This window comes from Natator depressus, chromosome 13, assembly GCF_965152275.1.
Source record: "Natator depressus isolate rNatDep1 chromosome 13, rNatDep2.hap1, whole genome shotgun sequence".
Classification (NCBI taxonomy): domain Eukaryota; kingdom Metazoa; phylum Chordata; order Testudines; family Cheloniidae; genus Natator; species Natator depressus.
In genome coordinates this window covers 38,076,776-38,101,858 of record NC_134246.1, presented here as the reverse complement: position 1 = coordinate 38,101,858, position 25,083 = coordinate 38,076,776, and the positions used below count along the sequence as shown (strand labels likewise).

Sequence of the window (25,083 nt, the reverse complement as noted above, 5' to 3'; positions counted from 1 at the left end):
ACTTTCAGGGACCCCTGACTCCCTCCAGAGGGTCATGTCGTGTCTGTAGGGGGCGCCTCCCAGCATGGAGAATAAAAGGAAGGATGCCCGCTGCACTGGCCCCAATGGGAGATGGGGGCCTAGCTACGAACCCAGAGAGCTGGGACTGAGGGGCACTAAGGGGAGATCTCTGGGGCAGAGAATACCACTGATCAAGAAAGAAAGAAAGAAAGAGATATGTGCGTGTCTGAGAATGGACAGATGCGTACATAGACACCAGGGGGCTGGGACATACAGTGGGTACCGTTCTCCTTGGTTAAATCCCCCAAACCACCCTGAAATGCAGCTACCAATTCTTAACTCCTTTTATTTTGGATCAAACACACAATTCCCGTGTAAGTTGCAAGTTAAACGATGGAGCAAATGAGACTCTTCTCCCTCGCCACAGTCCACGTTGACCAGGCCTCAGGACACTACAGCCCTGCACACACGGACACACAAGGAAATCCAGTCCCTGCCGTGGGATGGGGGTGGAGGACTGAGGGGCACGGGGCTGAGCTCAAGCTCCAGCGTGGGCTGCCCCACGGGAACGTCCAGGGAAGGACTCTGCCCTCCCTGCTCTGGGTTCTGCGGAGCTCAGACCCTTCAGCGGCCGTTGTCGCGCCCTCTGCGCTGCCGTGGAACATGGTCCCTCCCGGTGTCCGGAGAGGGGGCAGGAGCCCGGCAGGGCTGAAGATGGAGGGAGGGAATGAAGGGGACGAAGCAGTGCTGTCCCCTCCTAGGAGCCCGGAGCTGGGCACTCACCGCACCTGTGGGACACAGAGAGCAGAGGGGTTCAGCCGGTGCCGCTCACGGGCAGCATCCTCGGCTGGGAGAGCAAGGCCAGAAGGGACCCTTGGCACCATCTAGCCTCGCCCAGCCATGCCTGCGTCCTGCCAGGATGTCTGGCTTGAGCTGGAGCTCATCTTCCAGAGACACCAGCCTTGTCAAACCGCCTCAGGGAACGGCCACTGCCCAGCGGGTGCCGCACACCAAGTCCCTGGGGAGCCGCAGCTGCCTCCGCCGATTCTCCCTGCTTCTGGTACCAGCCCCATTGCACCGTGGCCCGGCACAGAACCGGCTTCACGGGCACCTCTGGCCCTTTGTGCTTCTGGGCCCGACGACTGATCCTTAGCGATCACGGCTGAGTGCTTATTGATTGACACTCATTGAGCCTTGCTCTTGGAACATTTCCTCTTGCATCTTAATTAGGGATCATTCAGTTTTGGTCATTGATCATTAATTCCTCATTATGGACAAGTGATTCTTATCAATTGATAATTATTACCAGCTTATTGATGCTTGATCCTCGATTCTTTAACATTAATTACCGATCTGTGAGTGTTGATTATTGATAATTAATTGCAGATTAATGGCTATTCAGCATTAAGTACAGATCACTAGGTACTGACCAGGGACAGCCAATCCGTGATTATTGATTTCTCAGTGATAAACGATTGGAATTGATAATAGAATGTTGATTCTCATGTATTGATCACTGCCATATTAACCTTGATGGCAGCTCATTAATTAGTGATGACAGGTGGTGGATTATTAATAAGTAATCGTTCCTGATTCTCTCTCATTGATCGTTGGTCACTGTCAGGAATCAGGGCTGGCAGCAGAGCCAGTCCCAGGCAACCTGACCTGCGCACCTGGCCTGGAGCCGGCTGCCTGATTGGCTCCGCCCTGATTGCTTGGCAGAGTCAGCAGCCTGGTTCATGAGCCCAGCAGAAGTTAAGCAGCTGCCCAAAGAATTTCCCCAGGGCTGCCATAGCAGCTGTGACTGCTTGTTCCAGCCCGGCTCCTCCCCTCTTCCCGTCTGGATCCAGCCTGGCTCCTCCCCTCTTCCCATCTGGGTCCAGCCCGGCTGCTGTCCTGCACCCAGGCTTTAGTCTCTCCAGGTAACCTGTTCCTAAACCTGGGCTCTAACTCCTGACTTTGGTGTTAGCCTCTGACAACCATAACATCATAGAGCTGTGGGACAGGGAGAGACCTCAACAGCTCACCTAGTCCCCTCTCCTGCCCTGAGGCAGGACTAAGTCATAACTAGTCCATCCTTGACAGGTATTTGTCTAACCTGCTCCTAAAAACCTCCAACAACGGAGGATCCACAACCTCCCTGGGCAATTTGTTCCAGTATTTACCCAGCCTGACAGTTAGGAAGGTTTTTCCAATGTCCAACCTAAACCGCCCTTGCTGCAGTTATCGCCCATTGCTTCTTGTCCTGGCCTCCGAGGTTAACGAGTACAATTTTTCACCCTCCTTTTTAGAGCAACCTTTCATAGATATGAAAAATGTTATAATCTCATTCCCCCGCCCAGGCCACCCCAGTCTTCTCTTCTCCAGTTCTTTCAATCTTTCCCTCACAGCTCATGTTTTCTAGCCCTTGAATGATTTTTGTTGCTCTCCTAAGACCTTTCTCCAAATTTTCCACATCTTTCCTGAAATATGGTCCCCAGAACTGGACACAAGACTCCAGCGGAGGCCGTATCGGTATGGAGTAGAGCAGAAGAATTGCTTCTCGTATCTTCCTTACAACACTCCTGCTAATACATCCCATTCGTTTTTTTCCCTCGATACTATTACATTGTTGACTCATATTTAGCTTGTGATCCCCTAGGACTCCCAGATCCCTTTCGGCAGTACTCCTCCCTAGGCCGTCATTTCCCATTTCCCCTCCCCAGGCCAGCAACAGAGCTGGGCTGAGACCTGCCAATGCATAGCTCAAAGGGCCATGCACACCCATCCAACAGCGGCGTCTTCCCAGCCAATGCCAGTTCATTCCAAAGCTGCCCTTCCAAATTTTGTGCCGGAGGCAGGGTGTGCATACCCGCACTAGCCAGGAAAGGGTTAATCACACCCGTGGGGTGGAGGAAGTCCTTCACCTCACACCATGCTAAGCAAGCTCCAAATGCTGTGCTGGTAGGAAGAAGAGCAGCCAGCTCCCTCTGCACTGACCGCCAAGGAGGAAGGACACTTGGTTGAGGTTCCAACCCAGGAGCCATTACAGCCCTTGCCTGTGGAAGGTGGACATCTCAAGACACAGACCTGGGACCTGTTGCCTTCAGCTGACCAGCTGCAGTCGCAGTCCCAGGGAATTACCTGCTCCGAGGAGCTCGCAGACCCCAACGTGATATGGACTGCAGCTTCAGGAAGCCCGGTAGGAAGTGACCCGGGGAGGTGGAGGGAGTGGTATCTCCCACCCGTCTAAGGTCAGCAAGTTGCAATGAGGGGAGGAAAGCAATAACAGACAATGCGGAAATGGCAGAGGTGCTTAATGACGTCTGTGTTTCCGTTTTCACCAACAAGGCTGGTGGTGATTGGACGTCTAACGTAGTGAATGCCAGTGAAAATGAGGTAGGATCAGAGGCTAAAATAGGGAAAGAACAAGTTAAAAATTCCTTAGTCATGTTAGATGTCTTCAAGTCACCAGGGCCTGATGAAACACATCCCAGAATACTTGAGGAACTGACTGAGGAGATATCGGAGCCATTAGCGATTATCTTTCAAAAGTCATGGAAGTTGGAGGAGATTGCAGAAGACTGGAAAAGGGCAAATCTAGTGCCCATCTATAAAAATGGAAATAAGGACAACCTGGGGAATTACAGACCAATCAGCTTAACTTCTGTACCCGGAAAGATAATGGAGCAAATAATTAAGCAATCAATTTGCAAACATGTAGAAGAAAATAAGGTGATAAGTAACAGCGTGGATTTGTCAACAACAAATCGTGTCAAACCAACCAGATAGCTTTTTTTGACAGGGGAACAAGCCTTGTGGATAGGGCGGAAGTGATAGACATGGTATATCTTGACTTTAGGAAGGCTTTTGATACAGTCTCGTGTGACCTTCAAATAAACAAACTAGGTAAATGCAGACTAGATGGAACTACTATGAGGTGGGTGTATAACTGGTTGGAAAACCGTTCCCAGAGAGTAGTTATCAGTGGTTCACACTCATGATGGAAGGGAATAATGAGTGGGGTCCCGCAGGGATCAGTTCTGGGACCAGTTCTGTTCAATATCTTCATCAATGATTTAGATAATGGCATAGAGAACACACGTATAAAGTTTGTGGACGATACCAAGCTGGGAGGGGTTGCAAGTGCTTTGGAGGTTAGGATTAAAATTCAAAATGATCTGGACAAAGTAGAGAAATGGTCTGAAGTAAAAAGGATGAAATTCAATAAGGACAAAAGCAAAGGACTCCACTTGGGAAGGAACAATCTTCCGCTCTACTCCGTGCTGATTAGGCCTCAACTGGAGTATTGTGTCCGGTTCTGGGTGCCACATTTCAGGAAAGATGTGGACAAATTGGAGAAAGTCAGAGAAGAGCAACAAAAATGATTAGAAGTCTAGAAAACGTGAGCTTTCAGGGAGGATTAAAAATTGGGATTGTTTAGGCTGGAAAAGAGAAGGTTGAGAGGGGACATGATAACAGCTTTCAAGAACATAAAAGGTTCTTACAAGGAGGAGGGAGAAAAATTGCTCTCCTTAACCTCATAGGATAGGACAATGAGCAATGGGCTCAAATTGCAGCAAGAGAGGTGTAGGTTGGACACTAGAAAAAACTTCCTGTCAGGGTGGTTAAGCACTGGCATAAATTGACTAGGGAGGTTTTGGAATCTCCATCATTGGAGATTTTTAAGAGCAGGTGAGACAAACACCTGTCATGGGTGGTCTAGATAATACTTAGTCCTGCCATGAGTGCAGGGGACTGGCCTAGATGAGCGCTCAGGTGAGCCCGTGTCCCACTGCCCTTGCCTCATCCCCTCCGGTGATAGCCCCTGGGTTTGGCCATTACCACACTGCCCTGCATTTGAGGTCCTCTCTATTCACTCTGGCCGCTAGGCCACACTCCCCTACACTCAAGGGCTGCTAGATTGACTCTAGCCCCAAGAAAACAAAGTCCTGCACTTCAGGGCTGATATATTCACCATGGGCACTAGGCCACACCGCTCTGTGCTCATGGTGCCCTTTAACAGACTTATCCTCCAGGAACTTATCTAATTTCCTTTTTGAACCCACTTATATTTTGGGCCATCACAACATCCCCTGACAACTACTTCCACACGTTGACTCTGTTGTGTGAAGAAGTTCTTCCTTGAGTTTGTTTTAAACAAGCTGCCATTTAATTTCATTGGGTGACCCCAGGTTCTTGTATTATGTGAAGGGGAAAATAACACTTCCTGATTTACTTTCTTCACACCCGCCATGATTTTATAGACCTCTGTCATATCCCCATTAGTCATTTCTTTTCTAAGATGAAAAGTCCCAGCCTGTCTAATCTCTCCTCAGACGGAAGCTGTTCCATCCCCATGATCAATGTTGTCCCCTTTCTCTGTACCTTCTCCATTTCTAATACATCTTCCTTGAGATGGGGCGACCACAATTGCAAGCAGTATTCAAGCTGTGGGCATACCATGGATTTATACAGTGGCATTATGAGATTTACTGTTTTAATATCTGTCCCTTTCCTAATGGTTCCTACCATTGTTACCTTTTCTGACTGTCACTCTGTGTTGACTCCAGAACTGAATGAAAAACCCCCTAAGTTTACTCCCCACCCAGACCCATGGATACAATCCAGGAGTTCGGGCCACACTAACCCACCAGATCCAAATACCTTCCCTGAGAAGGGGCTAGAACTCAGGACTCATGGCTTCCAGTCTCCCTATTCTAACCCACGACATCCCACCCCCCTCCCAGAGACAGAAAAAGAACCCAGGAGTCCTGACTCTGTCCCCCTCTGTCTCATAAATTTGCCCATTTCATCCCAACCACAAATTTGCGACTCCCAGTCCCAAAGACCTCAAGCCGGATCAGAACTAGCGCCCCCTAGAGACAGAAGGTCCCGTGTCCCATTCCCCACATCCTGAGCCAGCCACTCTCCCAAGCCTGCAGCCAGATTGGAGCTGGCGCCCCCTACAGGGGAAAGGCTGAGTTCTTACTGTGACTCTTGCGGATGCTCTTGACAATGGCCGACAGGATGTCTTGGTGCTTCATGGTGCAGGTGAACTCCTCCCCCGCCTGCCACTCCTCCACGCACACCCGCAGGATGCTGGTTGCACTGTAGGTGCCATCTTCCTGCAGCACTGGCTCCCTGGAGACCATGGCCAACGGGCCCCCACTACCCCGCTTCCAGGAGACCTCCAGGCTGCCGGGGGTTTCCATGCCACTCACCAAACAACTGATGGTGGCGTTCTGCCCTATGTAGAGGTCCTCCAGGGAAGGGGGAAGGAGAGAGACCTCCAGAGGGTGTCGATTACAGTTGCTGACACCTGGTGGGGGGCAGGAGGCAGCGTTGAGGGCTGAGCAAATATTTCAACAGGCATGAGGTGGGTAACTGAGTGCCTCTCTCTCAGGGGCGCAAAGCCCAGGGGCTGTTTGGGAAAGGGGCTGAGGGTCACTGGAGGTGGAAATAGGGCACTGGGTTCCCTGGTAGAAGGGGCAGGACCCTCATCTTATGGAGCAGTGGTGAAAATGGCTGAGATTTTCCAACCACCCGAGAGATTGGGATTCCTGGGTCCAATTATGCTTATTTGGGTCTCTCGGTGCCAGGAGCAAATCTGAAGGGCTCCGGCTTTGTTGGGAGAAAGCCCCATTGCGGAAAACATGGCCAGGGACAGACCTGCCGTGGTTGCTCAACTCTGGGTCCTTCCAGCCAGAAATTCATGAGCTTGATGACCCACCTGAGCTCAATACAGTTATTCCCCTTTCCCAGAGATGGCAGCAGGTACACAGGACAAATGACCTGCCCATGGTCATGACTGGCACCCAGATCCTCCTGCTCTAAACACTAGACCCCACACTGCACCCACGGCTCATACAGAACTTGTGTTCCCTAAACCCTACCCTCTGCACAGGCAGAAGGGCCATTTATATTTCACACCTGTGCTCTGCTGAGGTCCCTCAGGACATGAGTCCCCCAACTCCTACTGCAAGCCGATGGAGGAGGGGAGACCTCGAATCACTTTAGAAATCTCAGCAGGGAAACCCAGACTGATGGGAGCCCTGGCACCCAGGGACAATGTCCTCTATTGAATGTTGTGTGAAGGATATGCATGGTGTCGCTCATGAGATTAGTTTCTAAAGTGGACGTCCAAGCCCCACTGTGGGGCAATGGAGCTGAGAGGTTTCTCTCCTTTGCTTGAATGAATTCATGGGCTTCTGAATCCGATATGAAATCTGCCCCACCCCAGCTCATCTTTTCCTTGAGAACAGATTTCAATTCTGTGCCTGTCATGGCTGCAGATCCATGAAGACATTCCTCATGTGCCAGCAACAAATTTGAGGAATAAAAAGGGACAATAAGGACAAAATTGACAATCAGCCACCTTGGGAATCCATGTCCAAGTGTGGAGCAAACAACTCCCAGGGGGATCCATGGTTAAGAAGGAAAGAAATTTTTCAGTGAACCACCTCCCTGCCATGAAAGTCCTCTGTGAACTTTCCCCAAGAGCTAGAGTGTCCACTCCAATATCTTGGCCAAATCACAGCCCAATGAGATTACATTCTGTACCCTCCTTTAAATTCCCTCTTGCACTTAGGACAGTTTTCCTGCATTTCCGTTAGTGGTGATGGGGTCTATGAAGCTGCAGAATCATCTCCTCCAGGGGTGGGGAGGGATCCCCATTACTTGGAGTATTTTGGACTGGATAATGCCTTGGGTACTCTCCTGCACTGGAGTGGAGCGGAGGTTCCCACCCAGCTCAGGTTGCAATAAATCTTGGTTTCACCAAAGACGGATTTCTTTCTCCATTATGATGCCTTCATTGCCACTCTGCCTCCCCCCACCAGGGCTCACATGGAGTCATGTGGTTGTTTATGCCATTGGCTGGAAGGGATAAGAACACACGTGGACATCCCCAAATTAATACCTGCCTCTGAGAATCCACTTACCGAGGGACACCTTTTGCACAACCTCTTGGGCTCTTCCATGGCTGGGTGATGCACCACACAGGTGTAATTTCCTTCTCCTTGACTTTGCTCAACCTTCAGGATTCTGTAGGCAGAGAAAGTGCCACTTCCTGACACAGGGCCATGGTTGTAACTGGACTTGAGTTCCGGGGAGTTATTCTTCAACCATGACATGCTGATCTCTTCAGGGTAAAAGCCACTAGCTTCGCAGATGAGAGTCAAGGAGACTCTGTTCCCGGAGATGTCTTTGTGGTAGGCTTGGGAGACAGTGACTGAGGGCTCCTTCTCACTGATGCCTAAATGAAAAGGAAGAGGGGCAAGAGAAGAATAAGACTTGGTTTGTCTGTCTAAGTTAAGGACTTAGATCCACCAGCTATCTCTGTGTGAAGAAGCCAGGGAGGGCAGTTGTTCAGGGTAAGTGTGAAGCTAGACCAGGCAAAATAAAAACCCAACCCTTGACCATCATCTCCCTTGAAGCTCAAAGAGCCTGGATCTTCACCCAAAGACTCAACTGAACTCCAAAGCCTTCCCCGCAGAAAGCACAGTGAACTTCCAGATCCTCAACCTTCAACGGCAACAACTTAACATCATCATCTTCATCTCCATCACCATATTCATCTTCTTCACCTCCCTTTCTTCCTCCTTATCCTCATCTTCTCCAGCATTCTAACGTTCTTTCTTTTTTTCTCCTTCAGCATCTTCATTTCCTTCTTTATTGTCATCGACATCATCTTCATCCCCTTCAAGATCATCATCCTAATAGTTATCCTCAGCTTGGTTTTACAGTAACGCAGATGGGCAGGGGGCTTTGAGCTAGTCCTGTGTCCCAAACCTGATCTCCTCTTCACCCCAAGTTTCCACCATGCATCATCATGACATTGCGTCACCAACCCATTTGCTCACTTAGAATCATAGAATATCAGGGTTGGAAGGGACCCCAGAAGGTCATCTAGTCCAACCCCCTGCTCGAAGCAGGACCAATTCCCAGTTAAGTCATCCCAGCCAGGGCTTTGTCAAGCCTGACCTTAAAAACCTCTAAGGAAGGAGATTCTACCACCTCCCTAGGTAACGCATTCCAGTGTTTCACCATCCTCTTAGTGAAAAAGTTTTTCCTAATATCCAATCTAAACCTCCCCCATTACAACTTGAGACCATTACTCCTCGTTCTGTCATCTGCTACCATTGAGAACAGTCTAGAGCCATCCTCTTTGGAACCCCCTTTCAGGTAGTTGAAAGCAGCTATCAAATCCCCCCTCATTCTTCTCTTCTGCAGACTAAACAATCCCAGCTCCCTCAGCCTCTCTTCATAAGTCATGTGCTCTAGACCCCTAATCATTTTTGTTGCCCTTCGCTGGACTCTCTCCAATTTATCCACATCCTTCTTGTAGTGTGGGGCCCAAAACTGGACACAGTACTCCAGATGAGGCCTCACCAGTGTCGAATAGAGGGGAACGATCACATCCCTCGATCTGCTCGCTATGCCTCTACTTATACATCCCAAAATGCCATTGGCCTTCTTGGCAACAAGGGCACACTGTTGACTCATATCCAGCTTCTCGTCCACTGTCACCCCTAGGTCCTTTTCCGCAGAACTGCTGCCTAGCCATTCGGTCCCTAGTCTGTAGCGGTGCATTGGATTCTTCCATCCTAAGTGCAGGACCCTGCACTTATCCTTATTGAACCTCAGATTTCTTTTGGCCCAATCCTCCAATTTGTCTAGGTCCTTCTGTATCCTATCCCTCCCCTCCAGCGTATCTACCACTCCTCCCAGTTTAGTATCATCTGCAAATTTGCTGAGAGTGCAATCCACACCATCCTCCAGATCATTTATGAAGATATTGAACAAAACCGGCCCCAGGACCGACCCCTGGGGCACTCCACTTGACACCGGCTGCCAACTAGACATGGAGCCATTGATCACTACCCGTTGAGCCCGACAATCTAGCCAGCTTTCTACCCACCTTATAGTGCATTCATCTAGCCCATACTTCCTTAACTTGCTGACAAGAATACTGTGGGAGACCGTGTCAAAAGCTTTGCTAAAGTCAAGAAACAATACATCCACTGCTTTCCCTTCATCCACAGAACCAGTAATCTCATCATAAAAGGCGATTAGATTAGTCAGGCATGACCTTCCCTTGGTGAATCCATGCTGACTGTTCCTGATCACTTTCCTCTCATGTAAGTGCTTCAGGATTGATTCTTTGAGGACCTGCTCCATGATTTTTCCAGGGACTGAGGTGAGGCTGACTGGCCTGTAGTTCCCAGGATCCTCCTTCTTCCCTTTTTTAAAGATTGGCACTACATTAGCCTTTTTCCAGTCATCCGGGACTTCCCCCGTTCGCCACGAGTTTTCAAAGATAATGGCCAAGGGCTCTGCAATCACAGCCGCCAATTCCTTCAGCACTCTCGGATGTAACTCGTCCAGCCCCATGGACTTGTGCACGTCCAGCTTTTCTAAATAGTCCCTAACCACCTCTATCTCCACAGAGGGCTGGCCATCTCTTCCCCATTCTGTGATGCCCAGCGCAGCAGTCTGGGAGCTGACCTTGTTAGTGAAAACAGAGGCAAAAAAAGCATTGAGTACATTAGCTTTTTCCACATCCTCTGTCACTAGGTTGCCTCCCTCATTCAGTAAGGGGCCCACACTTTCCTTGGCTTTCTTCTTGTTGCCAACATACCTGAAGAAACCCTTCTTGTTACTCTTGACATCTCTTGCTAGCTGCAGCTCCAGGTGCGATTTGGCCCTCCTGATATCTTTCCTACATGCCCGAGCAATATTTTTATACTCTCCCTGGTCATATGTCCAACCTTCCACTTCTTGTAAGCTTCTTTTTTATGTTTAAGATCCGCTAGGATTTCACCATTAAGCCAAGCTGGTCGCCTGCCATATTTACTATTCTTTTGACTCATCGGGATGGTTTGTCCCTGTAACCTCAACAGGGATTCCTTGAAATACAGCCAGCTCTCCTGGACTCCCTTCCCCTTCATGTTAGTCCCCCAGGGGATCCTGGCCATCTGTTCCCTGAGGGAGTCGAAGTCTGCTTTCCTGAAGTCCAGGGTCCGTATCCTGCTGCTTACCTTTCTTCCCTGCGTCAGGATCCTGAACTCAACCAACTCATGGTCACTGCCTCCCAGATTCCCATCCACTTTTGCTTCCCCCACTAATTCTACCCGGTTTGTGAGCAGCAGGTCAAGAAAAGCGCCCCCCCCCAGTTGGCTCCCCTAGCACTTGCGCCAGGAAATTGTCCCCTACGCTTTCCAAAAACTTCCTGGATTGTCTATGCACCACTGTATTGCTCTCCCAGCAGATATCAGGAAAATTAAAGTCACCCATGAGAATCAGGGCATGCGATCTAGTAGCTTCCGTGAGTTGCCGGAAGAAAGCCTCATCCACCTCATCCCCCTGGTCCGGTGGTCTATAGCAGACTCCCACCACTACATCACTCTTGTTGCACACACTTCTAAACTTAATCCAGAGACACTCAGGTTTTACCACAGTTTCGTACCGGAGCTCTGAGCAGTCATACTTAGATGGAGCCTCTTCCCTCCTTCAAACGCTCACAGCAAAATTCAACACAACTGAGATTTTTCAAAGGCTGGCTAAGGGACTTGGACACCTTGGGTATTTCACTGGGATTTGGGCACCTAACTACACTGGAGACTTAGAGATTCTCATCAGAAATATCCCTGAAAGACCAGATGCCTGCGACAAGTGCCAGCCTGATTTCCAGAGGTAAGAAGTACATATGCACATCAGACCAGAGTCACAAATAGGACACTAAGTCCCTAACAGGCCACATCGCTGGATCCCAGGGAGCAGAGGGAGTGAAATTCTTGGAGAATCTGGAAATTAATGTTAAAGCAGGGAATACTGGGGAAACTGTGCAAGTGGAAATTAATGAGAGATAGAGAATGAAAGATTCATAGGAGAAATAATAATTATACCTGCAATACACCCCTGTGCTGAGGGCCTGGGCTCCGCTAAACCCCCCCGACAAGAAGGACTTAACTGGGACTTGGAGGCTGCCTAGGACTTCTGCAGGGTGATTTTCACCCTCTAATCCCAATTAACAATGACTGGAGTTTGCCTTTCCCTTTGAAATGCCAAGGCTACTCACCTGTATTGCTCATGCTTATGTCCTGGGTTAGTTCTCCAGAATATGGTGCCTTGTCCCCATTGGGCCAGTGACACAGGGTGAGAACTGACCAGGCTGGTGGTCCCATTGTTGTTTTTGGGGGGGGTTCTGTCTTCGCCGCAGAGCTGACTTGCCCATCCACTTTCCATGCGATTCTGCTGGCTGCTAAGTCATAACCCAAAACTAAACAGGTAACATGACCAGAAGTTTTGATGACATCTTCATAGGAGGGTTTGGTTAAGTAGATGGTTGGGTCAAGTGAACTTCTGAGGCAGGCTGAGAAATGCAAAGAGATGTCAATGAGCAGCATAAATAATGTGGAAAGGCAGAAAAAGACTATCGAAATCTAATCTAATCTAATCTATCCATCCACCTCCATCAGAACACTGGTACTATCCATCCCATTCATCCATCCCCCCATTATATCTCTTTCTCTTCCCTTCCACCTACAGTATCAATTTCTCTATGGTACTCCTATGTCTCCCATCACACTGGGGTCTAGGTGCAGTCACACCTACCCTTAGGCAGGGCTGGTTTCTGAGTAACTCTCCACCCCACCTCCCCACCATGCATGGGCGTAGCCCCTCACCCAAGCACTTGCTGGCGTTCTGCATGGAGAGCTCTGTTCCCGCTGCTGGGTGGGTCACTTGACAGGTGAAGATGTCCCCCGTCTGCCTGGTGATGGTCATGCAGCTCTGCCCCATGTAGGAGCCATCTGTGCCCATTGCAGAGGAAAAGGCCGGGGTGGGGGGGCTCCTCTCCTTTCCATTCACCAGCCATTTCATGTCGGCTTTCCCGGGTCTGAAGCTCAGGAGGAGGCAAACCAGCTCCAGCTGGCTCTCTGTGGCGCTGTCCTCGCAGGTGGGGACCAGGAGGTAAACCTGGGGTGGCACTGTCAAACCATATGCTGAGAGCAGAGAGAGGAGATGTCAAGGTTCCTTCCCCACTCTGAACTCTAGGGTACAGATGTGGGGACCTGCATGAAAACCTCCTAAGCTTACTTTCACCAGCTTAGGTTAAAACTTCCCCAAGGTACAAATTAATTTTATCCTTTGACCCTGGATTTCCACTGCCACCACCAAACTTTAACTGGGTGTACTGGGAAACCTAGTTTGGACACATCTTTCCCCCCAAAATCCTCCCAACCCTTGCACCCCACTTCCTGGGGAAGGTTTGGTAAAAATCCTCACCAATTTGCATAGGTGACCACAGACCCAAACCCTTGGATCTTAGAACAATGAAAAAACATTCAGTTTCCTTACAAGGAGACGTTTAATAGAAGTAAAGGAATCACCTCTGTAAAATCAGGATGGTAGATACCTTACAGGGTAATTAGATTCAAAACATAGAGAATCCCTCTAGGCAAAACCTTAAGTTACAAAAAAGACACACAGACAGGAATAGTCATTCTATTCAGCACAGTTCTTTTCTCAGCCATTTCAAGAAATCATAATCTAACACATACCTAGCTAGATTACTTACTAAAAGTTCTAAGACTCCATTCCTGTTCTATCCCCAGCAAAAGCAGCATACAGACAGACACAGACCCTTTGTTTCTCTCCCTCCTCCCAGCTTTTGAAAGTATCTTGTCTCCTCATTGGTCATTTTGGTCAGGTGCCAGCGAGGTTACCTTTAGCTTCTTAACCCTTTACAGGTGAGAGGATTTTTCCTCTGGACAGGAGGGATTTTAAAGGGTTTACCCTTCCCTTTATATTTATGACAAAGGAAAACACAATCCAGTGTCACTCTCTGTAGATCCCCACTCCCCTTCCCGAGAGAGAGGGCTAACTCTACAGTAGTCCCACCACTGGCAAAAACCCCACCTTGTTGTGCTGTGTTTACACTGCGTACTTTATTCAGCCTCTAGGGATTAACTTCACAGCCATGTAAGGGATTAAACCAAATGGGAACAGGGCCCTTAAATCATTTAGGCAAATACTGAATGCCTCCGTGCATTCTTTCTGCACATGCTCCTGGAGTGTGTTCTCCCTGGTAAACAGCAGGGACAAAGCTGGAACTTGAGCGGTGTTTCTTTGAACTTCTTTTCCTCAATTAATGTCCCCTGTTTAAGGGGGACTGTGGCGCTGTAGAGCATGACATGGCATCAGAAGAAAACCTGGGAGAGGACTGACTGTGTCTGACTACGGAAAAAGGGTCAAATCCTCAGCTGATGTAAGTCGGCACAGGGCCACTGCCGTCCGTGGAGATCAGTCGATTTACACCCGTTCAAGTTCTGACCCCAGAAGGCCTAGGTTTGCTGCTCTGGGGTTGTATCCATTTCAAAAGATTCCCGAGAACAGCCGGAGTGCAAGAAACACACACAGCTCCATGACAAAGAGGTGTAACCGAGTGCTAGCTTGTAAGGGAGTGTAGCCCCGTTAGGGCCAGTGGTTGCTGGGAATTGGAGTTTCATGGCGCTGCTTGCTGCAGTCTATATAAGGGAAAGCTTCTGGCTCAGTGCTGAGGAAAGCACCTGAGGGGGAAATCTCTAGATGCAGACCAGGCAGGAGGGCTAGGAACCATGCGGGAAAGGGGACCTAGTGGGAAAGGGGGGGGTGTGCTCCCCATCCAGCCGGCTGAACACTGGGGGGGCCGCGGGTGGCTGGGAGCCTGTGCTCTGAGCTGCACTGGTTTTGCTTTGAGTCCTTGTGTGTGAACAAACCTGGCCTTTGGACTGAAGCAGCGAATGGGCTTTGTTCTACCCCCCCGGTGGGAGGAGTCTGGGTCTGGGTTTGGGTTTGGGTGAGGGTGAGGGAGTAAGGCAGTGAGCCGAAGATTTCCCCTGTACAGAAGGGCAGCATGAGGCTTAGGTGCCATTTCAGACCAGCTGCATGTCTAAGATTTCCCAAGGTGACTCAGGGATTTACATGCCACGTTCCCATGGGAAACGGGTGCCTAAATCCTTTAGGCAGGGCTGAAAAATCTCACCCTTCGTGGAACATAGGTCTCTGCCCAGGGGTGCATTTCACCCTGAGGTTTGCCTCATTCCAGGGGCCCACGGAGAGGGGCGCTGGGCGGCAGTTCTGCAATGACAAAGCACCAGGGCTCAGTGTGTTTCAACACGGAGCCAAACTTTCCCCACTCTTTCAGGGAGAGATTTTTCCAAAGGCACCTACGGGATATGGATTAAGATTAACTGGCTCCCAGACTCTCTAGGCGCTTTGAAAATCTCAGCCTGGCTACCCACTCCTCCCCCTGCCGCATGTCTTACATTCCTGAGGGAACTTCCCGGACGCTGTCTTTGCTGAGCCTTGATGCGTCACGTCGCCCTGGTAGGGGTCGCCCTGCCGGGAACTGTCAGAGGTGATCAGCAGGCTGCTCTGGGTGTGGAGCCCATTGCTCATCGTCACCTCTGGGAAAGTTTTGACCCCCTTGGTCACTTGGCCAGAATTCCACTTGATGTCCACTGGTGATGGCAAATAGCCAGTTACGAGGCAGGCCAAGCTGGTGTCCGGGGGCACATTGACGGTCTTGCTGCAGCAGGGAACCAGGGGGAAGACGGAGGGGGTTGTGGGGGTCGCTGGAAAAAGAAAGAGAATATGAGAGAAACCATCAAAAGGGGGGAAACTCTGAAAACCAGGCCACTGATCTACCTACATCCGTCCATCCACCTCCCTCTGTGGCCTGATGGCTGCCTGGCCCAGTGGCCACTTCACTGGGAAAGGAGTCAGGACTCTTAGGTTCTATTCCCAGCTGCTGTGGGACCGTGGGCCTGTCGCAGACCTTCTCTCGCCCTTTAACTTTCCATTGTGAAGTGGTGTCCGAGCGATGGACGAAAAACACGAGAAATAGGATTCTGACCTCGGCTGCTCCAGTGTAAACCTGGAGCATCTCCAGAGGACTCGCTCTGGTTTTTTGCAAGTGATGCTGAGAGGAGACTCTGGTCCTTTAGAAGGCAGAAATATTCCCCATGCGCCTCACAATGTGAGTCCAGCCCTCCTCAGCTCTCCAGTGTGAAGCGAGCATGAGTACTGTTATTGAACAGATGGGGAAACTGAGGCCTGGAGAGATGACATGGCTTCCACAAGGTGACAGGGGGAGTCTGTGGGAGATCTGGGAACCGAAGCCAGCTCCCTAAGTCCCTTCCTCTGTTTGATGACAAGACCATTTGTTAAAGCTAGGGAAGAGCCCTCCAGGAGTCATGGATGGATGAGATAACTCAACATGCGCGCTTTCTCCTCCGGTCCCGGCCCTTCTGTGCAAACACATCTTTCAAACCATACACCTCGGATTCTGGGCTCTTCAATCTGCCTCTCCGGGACACTGACAGGTCCAGGGGAAATTCACTGAGGATGAAATATTCACTCCCAGCTGGCTTTCCCAATTTTATAGTATTTTGGGGGTTGCAGTCCTTATTTCTGGATTCTGGTGGACTCTCCATGACACAGAGTCCTTAAAGCCAGCTTTGGCCTCTCTTTCTAACTGCTCTGCTCGACCAGAAGGTGGGGGCTTGGGCCAGGGATCGCAGAGGGAAGTGCCAATCATGGTGATCCCTTCTTCTGCCCTGAAACTCCACGAATTGATGAGCTCTAAACAGGTCAAATTGCAGTGGACATTCCACCACCAGTCATGGTGCGAGGAACCACCCAACTACTTCTCACCACCTTCACAGGAGCGAGAACCAGAAGAGACAATAAAGACAAATAATAAAGACAAACTGCCAGGAGACGTTAAAAGAATTAAAAGATGGCTAGAAGGAGACATGATGTTTGTGCGCACCTAGGTACAGGACATCTATCTATCCCCGTACACACCCACTATCAAGCTATCCATCCTGGGTGGTTGAGAGTCAGGACTCCTGGGTTCTATCCCCAGTTCCAGGACAGCAGTAAAGTCGTCTTCTTCACCCTCCCGCATGGCAGGTTCTCAAAAAGAGCCCCCAGGAGGCCTCAATCTTTTCTGAGCTTTGGGGCCTTCGTGACCGAATCTCTGGGGAAAACCGACAAACAAAACAAACAAACAACATGGGCTGAAAAGGCGAAGATTACAGAAGTGAAAGTCACACTGAGGTTGTTTTTTCACCCCAGTTTTAGCCCCCTCGGCTTCCCCGCCTGTCCAATTTTCACACCTTCTCACCAGCTGTAACAGTGAAAGCTCCCCAGTGGGCGTCATCTATTGTTCTCAATCTATAATTATCTTGACTACCATCTGGCGGGGAGGAGAGGGGATGTCTGACAGGCAAAGATACCTCAGAAGAGCTACGCGACAGCCACAGAGCAGAGCTGGACTCCCGGACGGAACCCCCTGGTCTACAGTGCCGGACCACGACCCCACATGGTGAGTGAATTACAGGAAAGTGGCTGCTGTTTGCTTGTCACATGAGTGCAGGGGGTGTTTTAACCCTATCAGAGATAAATGGGGGGCAGAGTGTGCTAGAGAGGGGAGCAATACACCTGGGTTCTCTCCCCAGCTCTGGGAGGGGGGCGGGGTCTAGTAGGTTAAAACAGCGCGTCAGGGATCCAGCACTGTTGTGCTCTGTTCTCACCTATGAAGGGCAGTGGGGTATGCCCCCTGTGAGGACCCAAAACCAGGGCAGGGTGCAGAACATGGCTCCCCTGCAGAGCCTGGATATGCTGGGGAGGTCGGGATGGGTAACGTAGGCAGAGCTGTGCCCCCCACCCCGCGCAGAGACAGGGCAACAGAGGTGCTTATCTCACACTCCACCTATAAGCTGGGATAACAGTTTTGAAAGAATTGTAGGGAGCGAGCAGCACCCGCAGAGCTGTGGGAGAGCCAGGGCTGGGCTCGCACAGTGCTGTGGGCAGGGAGTGAGGGGCACCAGCAAGGCCGGGGGGGACAGGGCTGAGATATCAGGGGGCTTCAGGTCAGCATTGAGGGTCACTGGCAGAGCTGGGTGGGGGAGCCTAGTGCTGGGCTAGCAGGGGATGTGGGTCAGGAGTGAGGGGCACCCACAGAGCTGTACGTGGATCCCAGGGCTGGGCTAGCAGGGGACTGCAGGTCAGGAGTGAGGGGGCACCAGCAGAGCTGGGGGGGCAGTGCTGAGATATCAGGGGGCTGTGGGTTGAGAGTGAGGAGCACCGGCAGGGCAGTGGGGCAGAGCGGGGCTAGCAGGGGCTGTGAGTTGGGAGTGAGAGGCACCGGCAGGTCTGGGGGAGCCCAGGGCTGGGCTAGCAGGTGGCTGGGGGTCAGGACTCAAGGCCATAAGCAGACATGGGGCACTCAGGGTTGGGGGGCTGAAACTAGAGGTTTGGGGGAACAGCTGAATTGTTTCTAAGGGACTTTTGTTGTCTCCTCTCTTTAGCCCAGTCACAAATATTTGCAACCAAAACCTTTCTAAACTGAGGCATAAATTTCCCTTTGCATGTCCCTTGTCAGAGGTAAAACCCTCAACTCACCGAGTGCAGGAACACGTCTCTCTGAGCCGTCCCAGCATCCCTCCACCAGCTCTGTGCTCATGCTCCATGCTGAGGGCCGAGCGTGGGGAGTTCCCAGCACAGCTAGATGTCAGCTTGGCTGCCTGGGGCTGGACGTAACTGGCAGCCCCTCTTCGGGCAACAGCTCAGAGTTCAGGCTCCTAATTTGGCCTTTGAGTTGAGCTGGCTCCGTTTTTGCGGCGCACTCACTTGGAGACGCTTTGCGCTTCCTTTTCAGGGGGGACAAGTTCTGACGTCTCCAGCTAAAGCCCACTGGAGATGCAGACCCCGGTAACTGCTTGAGTGGGAATCTGGCTAGAAAAGTCGTGAGCTAGAAGTCATGATAACTAGTCAACTACTGAGTTTGGGGGAGGGAAGCTTTTTTACCCTAACCACAGAACTATCACCCTAAACCAAACCTTAAACCCCACTGCTTAGCCCCCCAACTCTGTCCTAACTCCCTAACCAGGCTCCTAACCCCAGTGTCCTAACTCCCGACAGATGCACCAACTCCTTAACCCCAACACCCTAATCTCGCCCTTTCCCTATAGTCCTATCCTCATCCTGAACCCCAGCTCTCTAGCCCCTACTCCCTAACTCTGACCCCCAACTCTGATCCTCTCGTCAAACCCAATCCCTAACCTTAACATCCCAACCTTACCCCCCCAACCCTGAGTTTAGATTGCTTAGGCTGCAATGGTCCTGGGATCGGTAGAGTCCTCATTTTTATTTCTCTGTAAAGCTCCTGGCGCAATGGGTCCCTAATCCTAGATTGGGTTTTCTAGACACTGTGATACAAGTGCTAACGACCAATTATACCCCTAACCATAACCCCAGCTCTAACCCTAACCTCCCCACCTTCACCCTTTGAGCACTAGGGTTTCCGTGTCTCCAGTTGGGTATCAAGCATCCCAGCATCAGAATTATGAGTCATCGTGGCAAACTGCCCCTTGGGATAGGACCCAAGAGTCTCACTAACTCCCTCTGGGAAATGGCAGCACAACCGGTAGGAATCTGATGGTTGAATGGCTTCAAAATTGGCTAGAAATCTAATCACAACACATCAAATATCGAATTTGAGAGTGGAAAGGTATTTGACCCGAACCATTAAACCATCACACTTAATTATAGCCCTTAACCCCAGCACCTAACCCTAACCACTAACCCTTAATCCTCCTGCCCTATGTATAATGATAACCCGAACTCTAACCCAAAGGGCCCAAATGTCCCGGGTTGATTTGGACAGTCCCAGTCTTTCCTATCAGTGTCTCAAGTGAGTTCCCAGGACTCTAATAACGTGTGTTTGAGCGACAGAATTGCTAATTGGCCACTAGGGACTGATGATGTTAGCAGTGAACCTAGGAGCCTAGCGAGAATATAACATTTAATATTTGTACCCAAGCTAAAATTGCTGGTCTAACATCTGCATGTCTCCAGCTGGAGACCAGAAGACCCAAACGTTTCTGGTACCACACTTCTTCCGACAGCCCAGAAGTGTCCCCCAATTTCAGTTCCTTGGTCAAAAACTTGGGTTGTTTTCTAGCTGCAGATGCTGTGATTTCTCCAAGGAGAATTTCTTTGCCACTTTGGCACCTAATTCCCTTTGGTTCCTCGGGAAAAACCCGGTGCAAATAACTGGGAACAACCCTCCACTCTGGGAAATCAACCCATGTCCCTGCTGAACCGCGGCACCAGCACAATGCGTCACCCAGTCCATAGAGCAGAGGTTGGGACACAGGACTCTTGGTTTCTGTACCTGGCTGTGCCACTGACCTGCTGTGACCAGGTCCCTTCTTCTCTCTCTGCCTCAGTTTCCCCTCTGACCCTTCCTTTACCTTCCCTATTTGACCTGTAAGTTCTTTGGGGTAGGGACTGTCTGTCATTGTGTCTCTCTGCAGCACCAGTGTAATGGGGCCCCCGATCACAGACAGGGTCTGTTTAGCACTAAGTGATTTGGGGGCCCTGATCCTGGTCACTCTGTGACACAACCAGGAAGACGGGGGGCAGCCTCTCTCAGGCACCCACTTACACACAGACATTAACAAGACCTTGCAACAGTCTCACCACAAGCTGTCTGCTGTGCTGAGTGGAGCAGAGTGGGGCTCCGTTAGGGGACGCTCTCCCCCGGCATTGAGTGCTGGCCCCAGTGCCACGCTAGGGCCCCCGTGCTGCATGGAGCGGGGTAGGGGCTGCGTCTCATGGCCTCGCTCTCTCTCCCTTTGCAGCTAGCCCCACGGCCCCGTCTGTCTTCCCCCTGACCTCCTGCCCCGACGACGACACCACCCCCCAGGTCACCTTCGGCTGCCTGGCCAAAGGATACTTCCCCGAGCCGGTCACCGTGACATGGAGCCCAAACGTCACCCCCTCGGGTGTGAAGACCTATCCCTCCCTGCTGCAACCTTCCAGCGGCCTCTACACGCTCATCAGCCAGGTCACCGTCCCGTCCAGCAGCTGGAAGTCTAACAACTATACCTGCAACGTAGAACACCCGCCCACCAACTCCAACATCTCCAAGGAAATCCCAAGTAGGGACGGTGCAGCGCAGCCCGGGGGGGGAACGGGAGGGGTTGGGGGTCTCTCAGGTCCCTGATCTGGTGACTGGTGCAGGGAGAGAGGATGGGAGCCTGCCAGCGCTGTGAGCCGAGGGAGTCGCTGTGGTGGGTGGATGGACGGAGAGGGAGAGACACCACGCCGAGAGAAGTGATGGGTGTTGCAGTGCAGGGAAAGGGGTAGAGGGCTCTAAAGGGGGCGCCGTGCTGCGGGGAGCAAGGCGGGGGGGCTCAGCAGGGGTCTGTACGAAAACTAACCCCTGCCACCCTTCTGCCAGAGGTCCCGTACTCTGAACCCGAGGTGCACGTTCTCTACTCCTGTACCGCCAAGCCAGGCACCGTGCAGCTGGTGTGCTTCATCTCCGGCTTCTACCCCAAGCGTTTCACGGTGGAATGGCTGGTGGACGGCAAGCGTGGGGTACTTCATGGTCACACCGACCCTGCCAAGAAGGACGCCGACAGCCACACCTTCAGCACCCGCAGCAACGCCAGTGTCTCCCAGGACGAGTGGCTGACGGGCAAGACATACACCTGCCAGGTGTACCACCCGGGCACCAACACCACAAACCAGGACCATGCCCACAAGTGCGAAGGTGACGGTCACCCGCACTAGGTTGCCTCGGAAGAGAAGGGGCAGTGGCGGATGTAGAGGGAGTGGGGCCCTGTGATCAGCGTCATTTTTGGGGGCCTCCCTTGGGACCCAGCCAAGAAAAAGATCATTCTCTCTTCTCCCCCCCCCCCGCCCCCGTTTCTCCTTCTTGTTTTCTTCCTCCTCCTCCTGTAAGTAATAGCAAGTAAATGAAAATAAAGGGAGGTACCTTGACTGTTGTTGTCGTCGAACTTATTTTCCCACAGACCACTTGAAAATCGCTGGGGGTCTCGGCGGACACGTAATGATCTTTCCAAATATTGCGTGTACCGTTCGCTAATGATTGTAAAGCGCTTTGCATAAGAGCCCTTTGTAAAAAAATGTAAGAAAAGGTGGGGTGAGGGGTGTGGCCAGGAGTTAGGCTGCGCGAGGGGGCTCAGGGTTGGGGGTGCAGGGTCTGGGAGGGAGTTAGGGTGCAAGAGCAGGCTGGGGGTTGGGGTACAGGGTGTGGCCAGGAGTTAGGGGGAGGGAGGGGCTCAGGGCTGGGGCAGGGAATTGGGGTCTGTATCACTTCCCTGGGGCAGCTCCCATTTGGTACGAGGGGTGCAGGTGCGGATGTGGGGGTCTGCAGGAGTCAGGGAGCGCAGGGGGCTGGGAGTGGGGCAGGGATTGGTGGTTACCGGAGTAAGGGAGGGCTGGAGGCTGGAGGGCTGTGTGGGGGGCAGAAGACTGTGGAGTGTGGGAGGTGCAGGAGTCAGGGAGGGCAGGAGGCTGGGGGGCTGTGGCGGGGTGCAGGAGTCAGGGAGGGCAGGAGGCTGTGCGGGGGGTGAAGGAGTCAGGGAGGGGAGGAGGCGGGGGGGCTGTGGGGGGGTGCAGGAGACAAGGAGGGCAGGAGGCTGGGGGGCTGTGGGGGGTGCAGGGTCTGAGAGGGAGTTAGGGCGCAGGAGGGGGCTCAGGGCTGGGGCAGGAGGTTGGGGTGCACAGCGCTTACCTGGGGCAGCTCCATTTGGTGTGAGGGGTGCAGGTGGGAATGTGGGGGGGTCCAGGAATCAGGGCAGGGGGCTGGGGTCATGGGGGTGCTCCCAGTCCCCTCCCCCAAGCGGCTCACCGCAGGGGCTGGGGGGGTATGTGTAGGGGGAGTGCGGGGACCAAGCTTCTCCCCCGCAGCTGCCCGGCCCTGGGCCCCCACCCCGTGTTTTACTGTCAATCCGCGTCTGCTCCTGCCGGCTCCAGGGGCTCCTCTGCAGGCTCCGCCCCCACCGGCATCAGGCTGCCCCCTCCCCCGCCTCTTCCCTGCCCCTCCCCAGTGCTGCCCCTGCCCCCGAACAGCTGTTTGCCGGCGCTCCGGGCCGCCGCACTCCCCCTGCACATCTCCCCCCGTGAGCCGCCAGGGGCAGGGGACTGGGAGCACCCCCACAAACCCAGCCCTGACTCCTGAACCCCCCCACATTCCCACCCCCACCCTCAGGACCAAATGGAGCTGCCCCAGGGAACTGGTCCACACCCCAACCTCCTGCACCAGCCCTGAGCCCCCTTCCTCACTCTAACTCCTGGCCAGACAGCGCACCCCAACCCCCAGCCTGCTCCTGCATCCTAACTCCCACCCAGACCCCACACCCCCAACCCTGAGCCCCCTGCCGCACCCTAACTCCCTCCCAGACCCTGCACCCCCACCCAGAGCCCCCTCCCGCACCCTAATTCCCTCCCAGACCCTGCACCCCCCACCCAGAGCCCCCTCCCACACCCTAACTCCCTCCCAGACCCTGCACCCCCCACCCAGAGCCCCCTCCCGCACCCTAACTCCCTCCCAGACCCTGCACCTCCCACCCAGAGACCCCTCCCGCACCCTAACTCCCTCCCAGACCCTGCACCTCCCACCCAGAGCCGCCTCCCTCACCCTAACTCCCTCCCAGACCCTGCACCTCCCACCCAGAGCCCCCTCCCGCACCCTAACTCCTGGCCACACCCCTCACCCCATCTTTTCTTACATTTTTTTTACAAAGGGCTCTTATCCGAAGCGCTTTACAATCTTTAGCAAACGGTACACGCAATATTTGGAAAGATCATTACGTGTCCACCGAGACCCCCAGCGATTTTCAAGTGGTCTGTGGGAAAATAAGTTTGACGACAACACCAGTCACAGTATCTCACTTCATTTTCATTTACTTGCTATTACTTACAGGAGGAGGAAGAAAACAAGAATGAGAAATGTGGGCGGGGCGGAGATAAGAGAGAGTGATCTTTTTCCTGGCTGGGTCCCAAGGAGGGGCCCCACTAACTCTAAATCTCCCACTGGGCAGGACCAAGCTTCTGCCCTCACAGCTGCTGGCCCTGGGGCCCCCTGTCATTGGGGGGCCCTGTGTTTTACTGGAAATCCGCTTCTGGGGAGGTGGATGCTGGGCTGGGCTCGAGGGGGGAGACCAGTGCAGGGGAGACTGGGATGGGCTTGGGCAGGGGAACCCAAGGCTACCTGCTGACCTGGGCTCTCCCGTCCCCAGAAGAAACAACATCTCCCAGCAACATCCAGGTCTTCCTGGTGCCCCCGTCTCCCGCCGCCCTGTATGTGGCCCAGAGCCCCATGCTCACCTGCCTGGTGGTCAACCTGCCTAGCAACTCCAGCCTCCGGGTGGTCTGGTCCCGGGAGAAGCCAGAGTCCATTAGCCCTGATCGCCTGGACATCGGTGAGCAGTTCAACGGCACCTTCACCGCCTCCAGCTCCATGCCCATCTTCACCCATGACTGGGATGCCGGAGAGACCTTCACCTGCAAAGTGGAGCACTCAGAGCTGCCCTCGCCCCTCATCAAATCCATCTCCAAGAAGCCAGGTAGGAGGAGAGCAGGGTCCCTAAGGGGAGAGACTCCCCTATCCCTACCCCCAGCAGGGAGGGATGCTCCTTAAGGGGAAGCCCCAACCCTCAACAACCTGGGATCCCGGCCTTGGGTCCCTTTGCATCCCCACGTGAGATGGAGACCATCCTATCCCCCATCCTGCTCTCTGGGCTACCAGCTCCCAGTCCCTCCATCCTGGAGGAGAGAGGGGATGTTCCTACCCCCACACCCACACCCACACACGCACATTCCTTCTCCCCACGTGGCCCCAGCTGAGTGATGAGCATGGCTCCCCTGTGTCCTCCGTCCCCATGCACCGAAGGCAGGCGCTCTGGCCCAGGCATCTACCTCCTGCGCCCCCACAACGATGATCTGAGCAGCTCCGAAGACTCCGTCAGCCTCACCTGCCTGGTGCAGGGCTTCTTCCCCGAGGACATCTCGGTGCAGTGGATGAAGAACCACAAAGCCAACGAGAGCATGGAATACATCACCACCCAGCCCATCAAGGACGGAGCCGGCAACTCGAACTTCTTCCTCTACAGCAAGCTGAAAGTCAGCAAGGCCAGCTGGAGCAGTGGGGACACCTACACCTGCATGGTCATCCACGAAGCCCTGCAGATGAAGTTCACCCAACGCAGCGTCAGCAAAGTCTCTGGTAAATGA

At 52.6% G+C, this 25,083-nt stretch overlaps 1 pseudogene and 1 gene segment (V, D, J or C); one reads left to right on the top strand and one right to left on the bottom strand.

Annotated features, from left to right (window-relative positions):
• Positions 1–624: 624 nt before the first annotated feature.
• On the bottom strand, positions 625–18,496 carry LOC141997127 (Ig heavy chain C region, secreted form-like; annotated as a pseudogene).
• A 948-nt stretch (positions 18,497–19,444) lies between these two features.
• Positions 19,445–25,083, top strand: LOC141997126 (immunoglobulin heavy constant epsilon-like). The segment is given in 5 exon segments: positions 19,445–19,459; positions 20,612–20,978; positions 21,281–21,595; positions 24,090–24,416; positions 24,743–25,083. Coding segments are annotated over 5 exon segments (1,365 nt in total).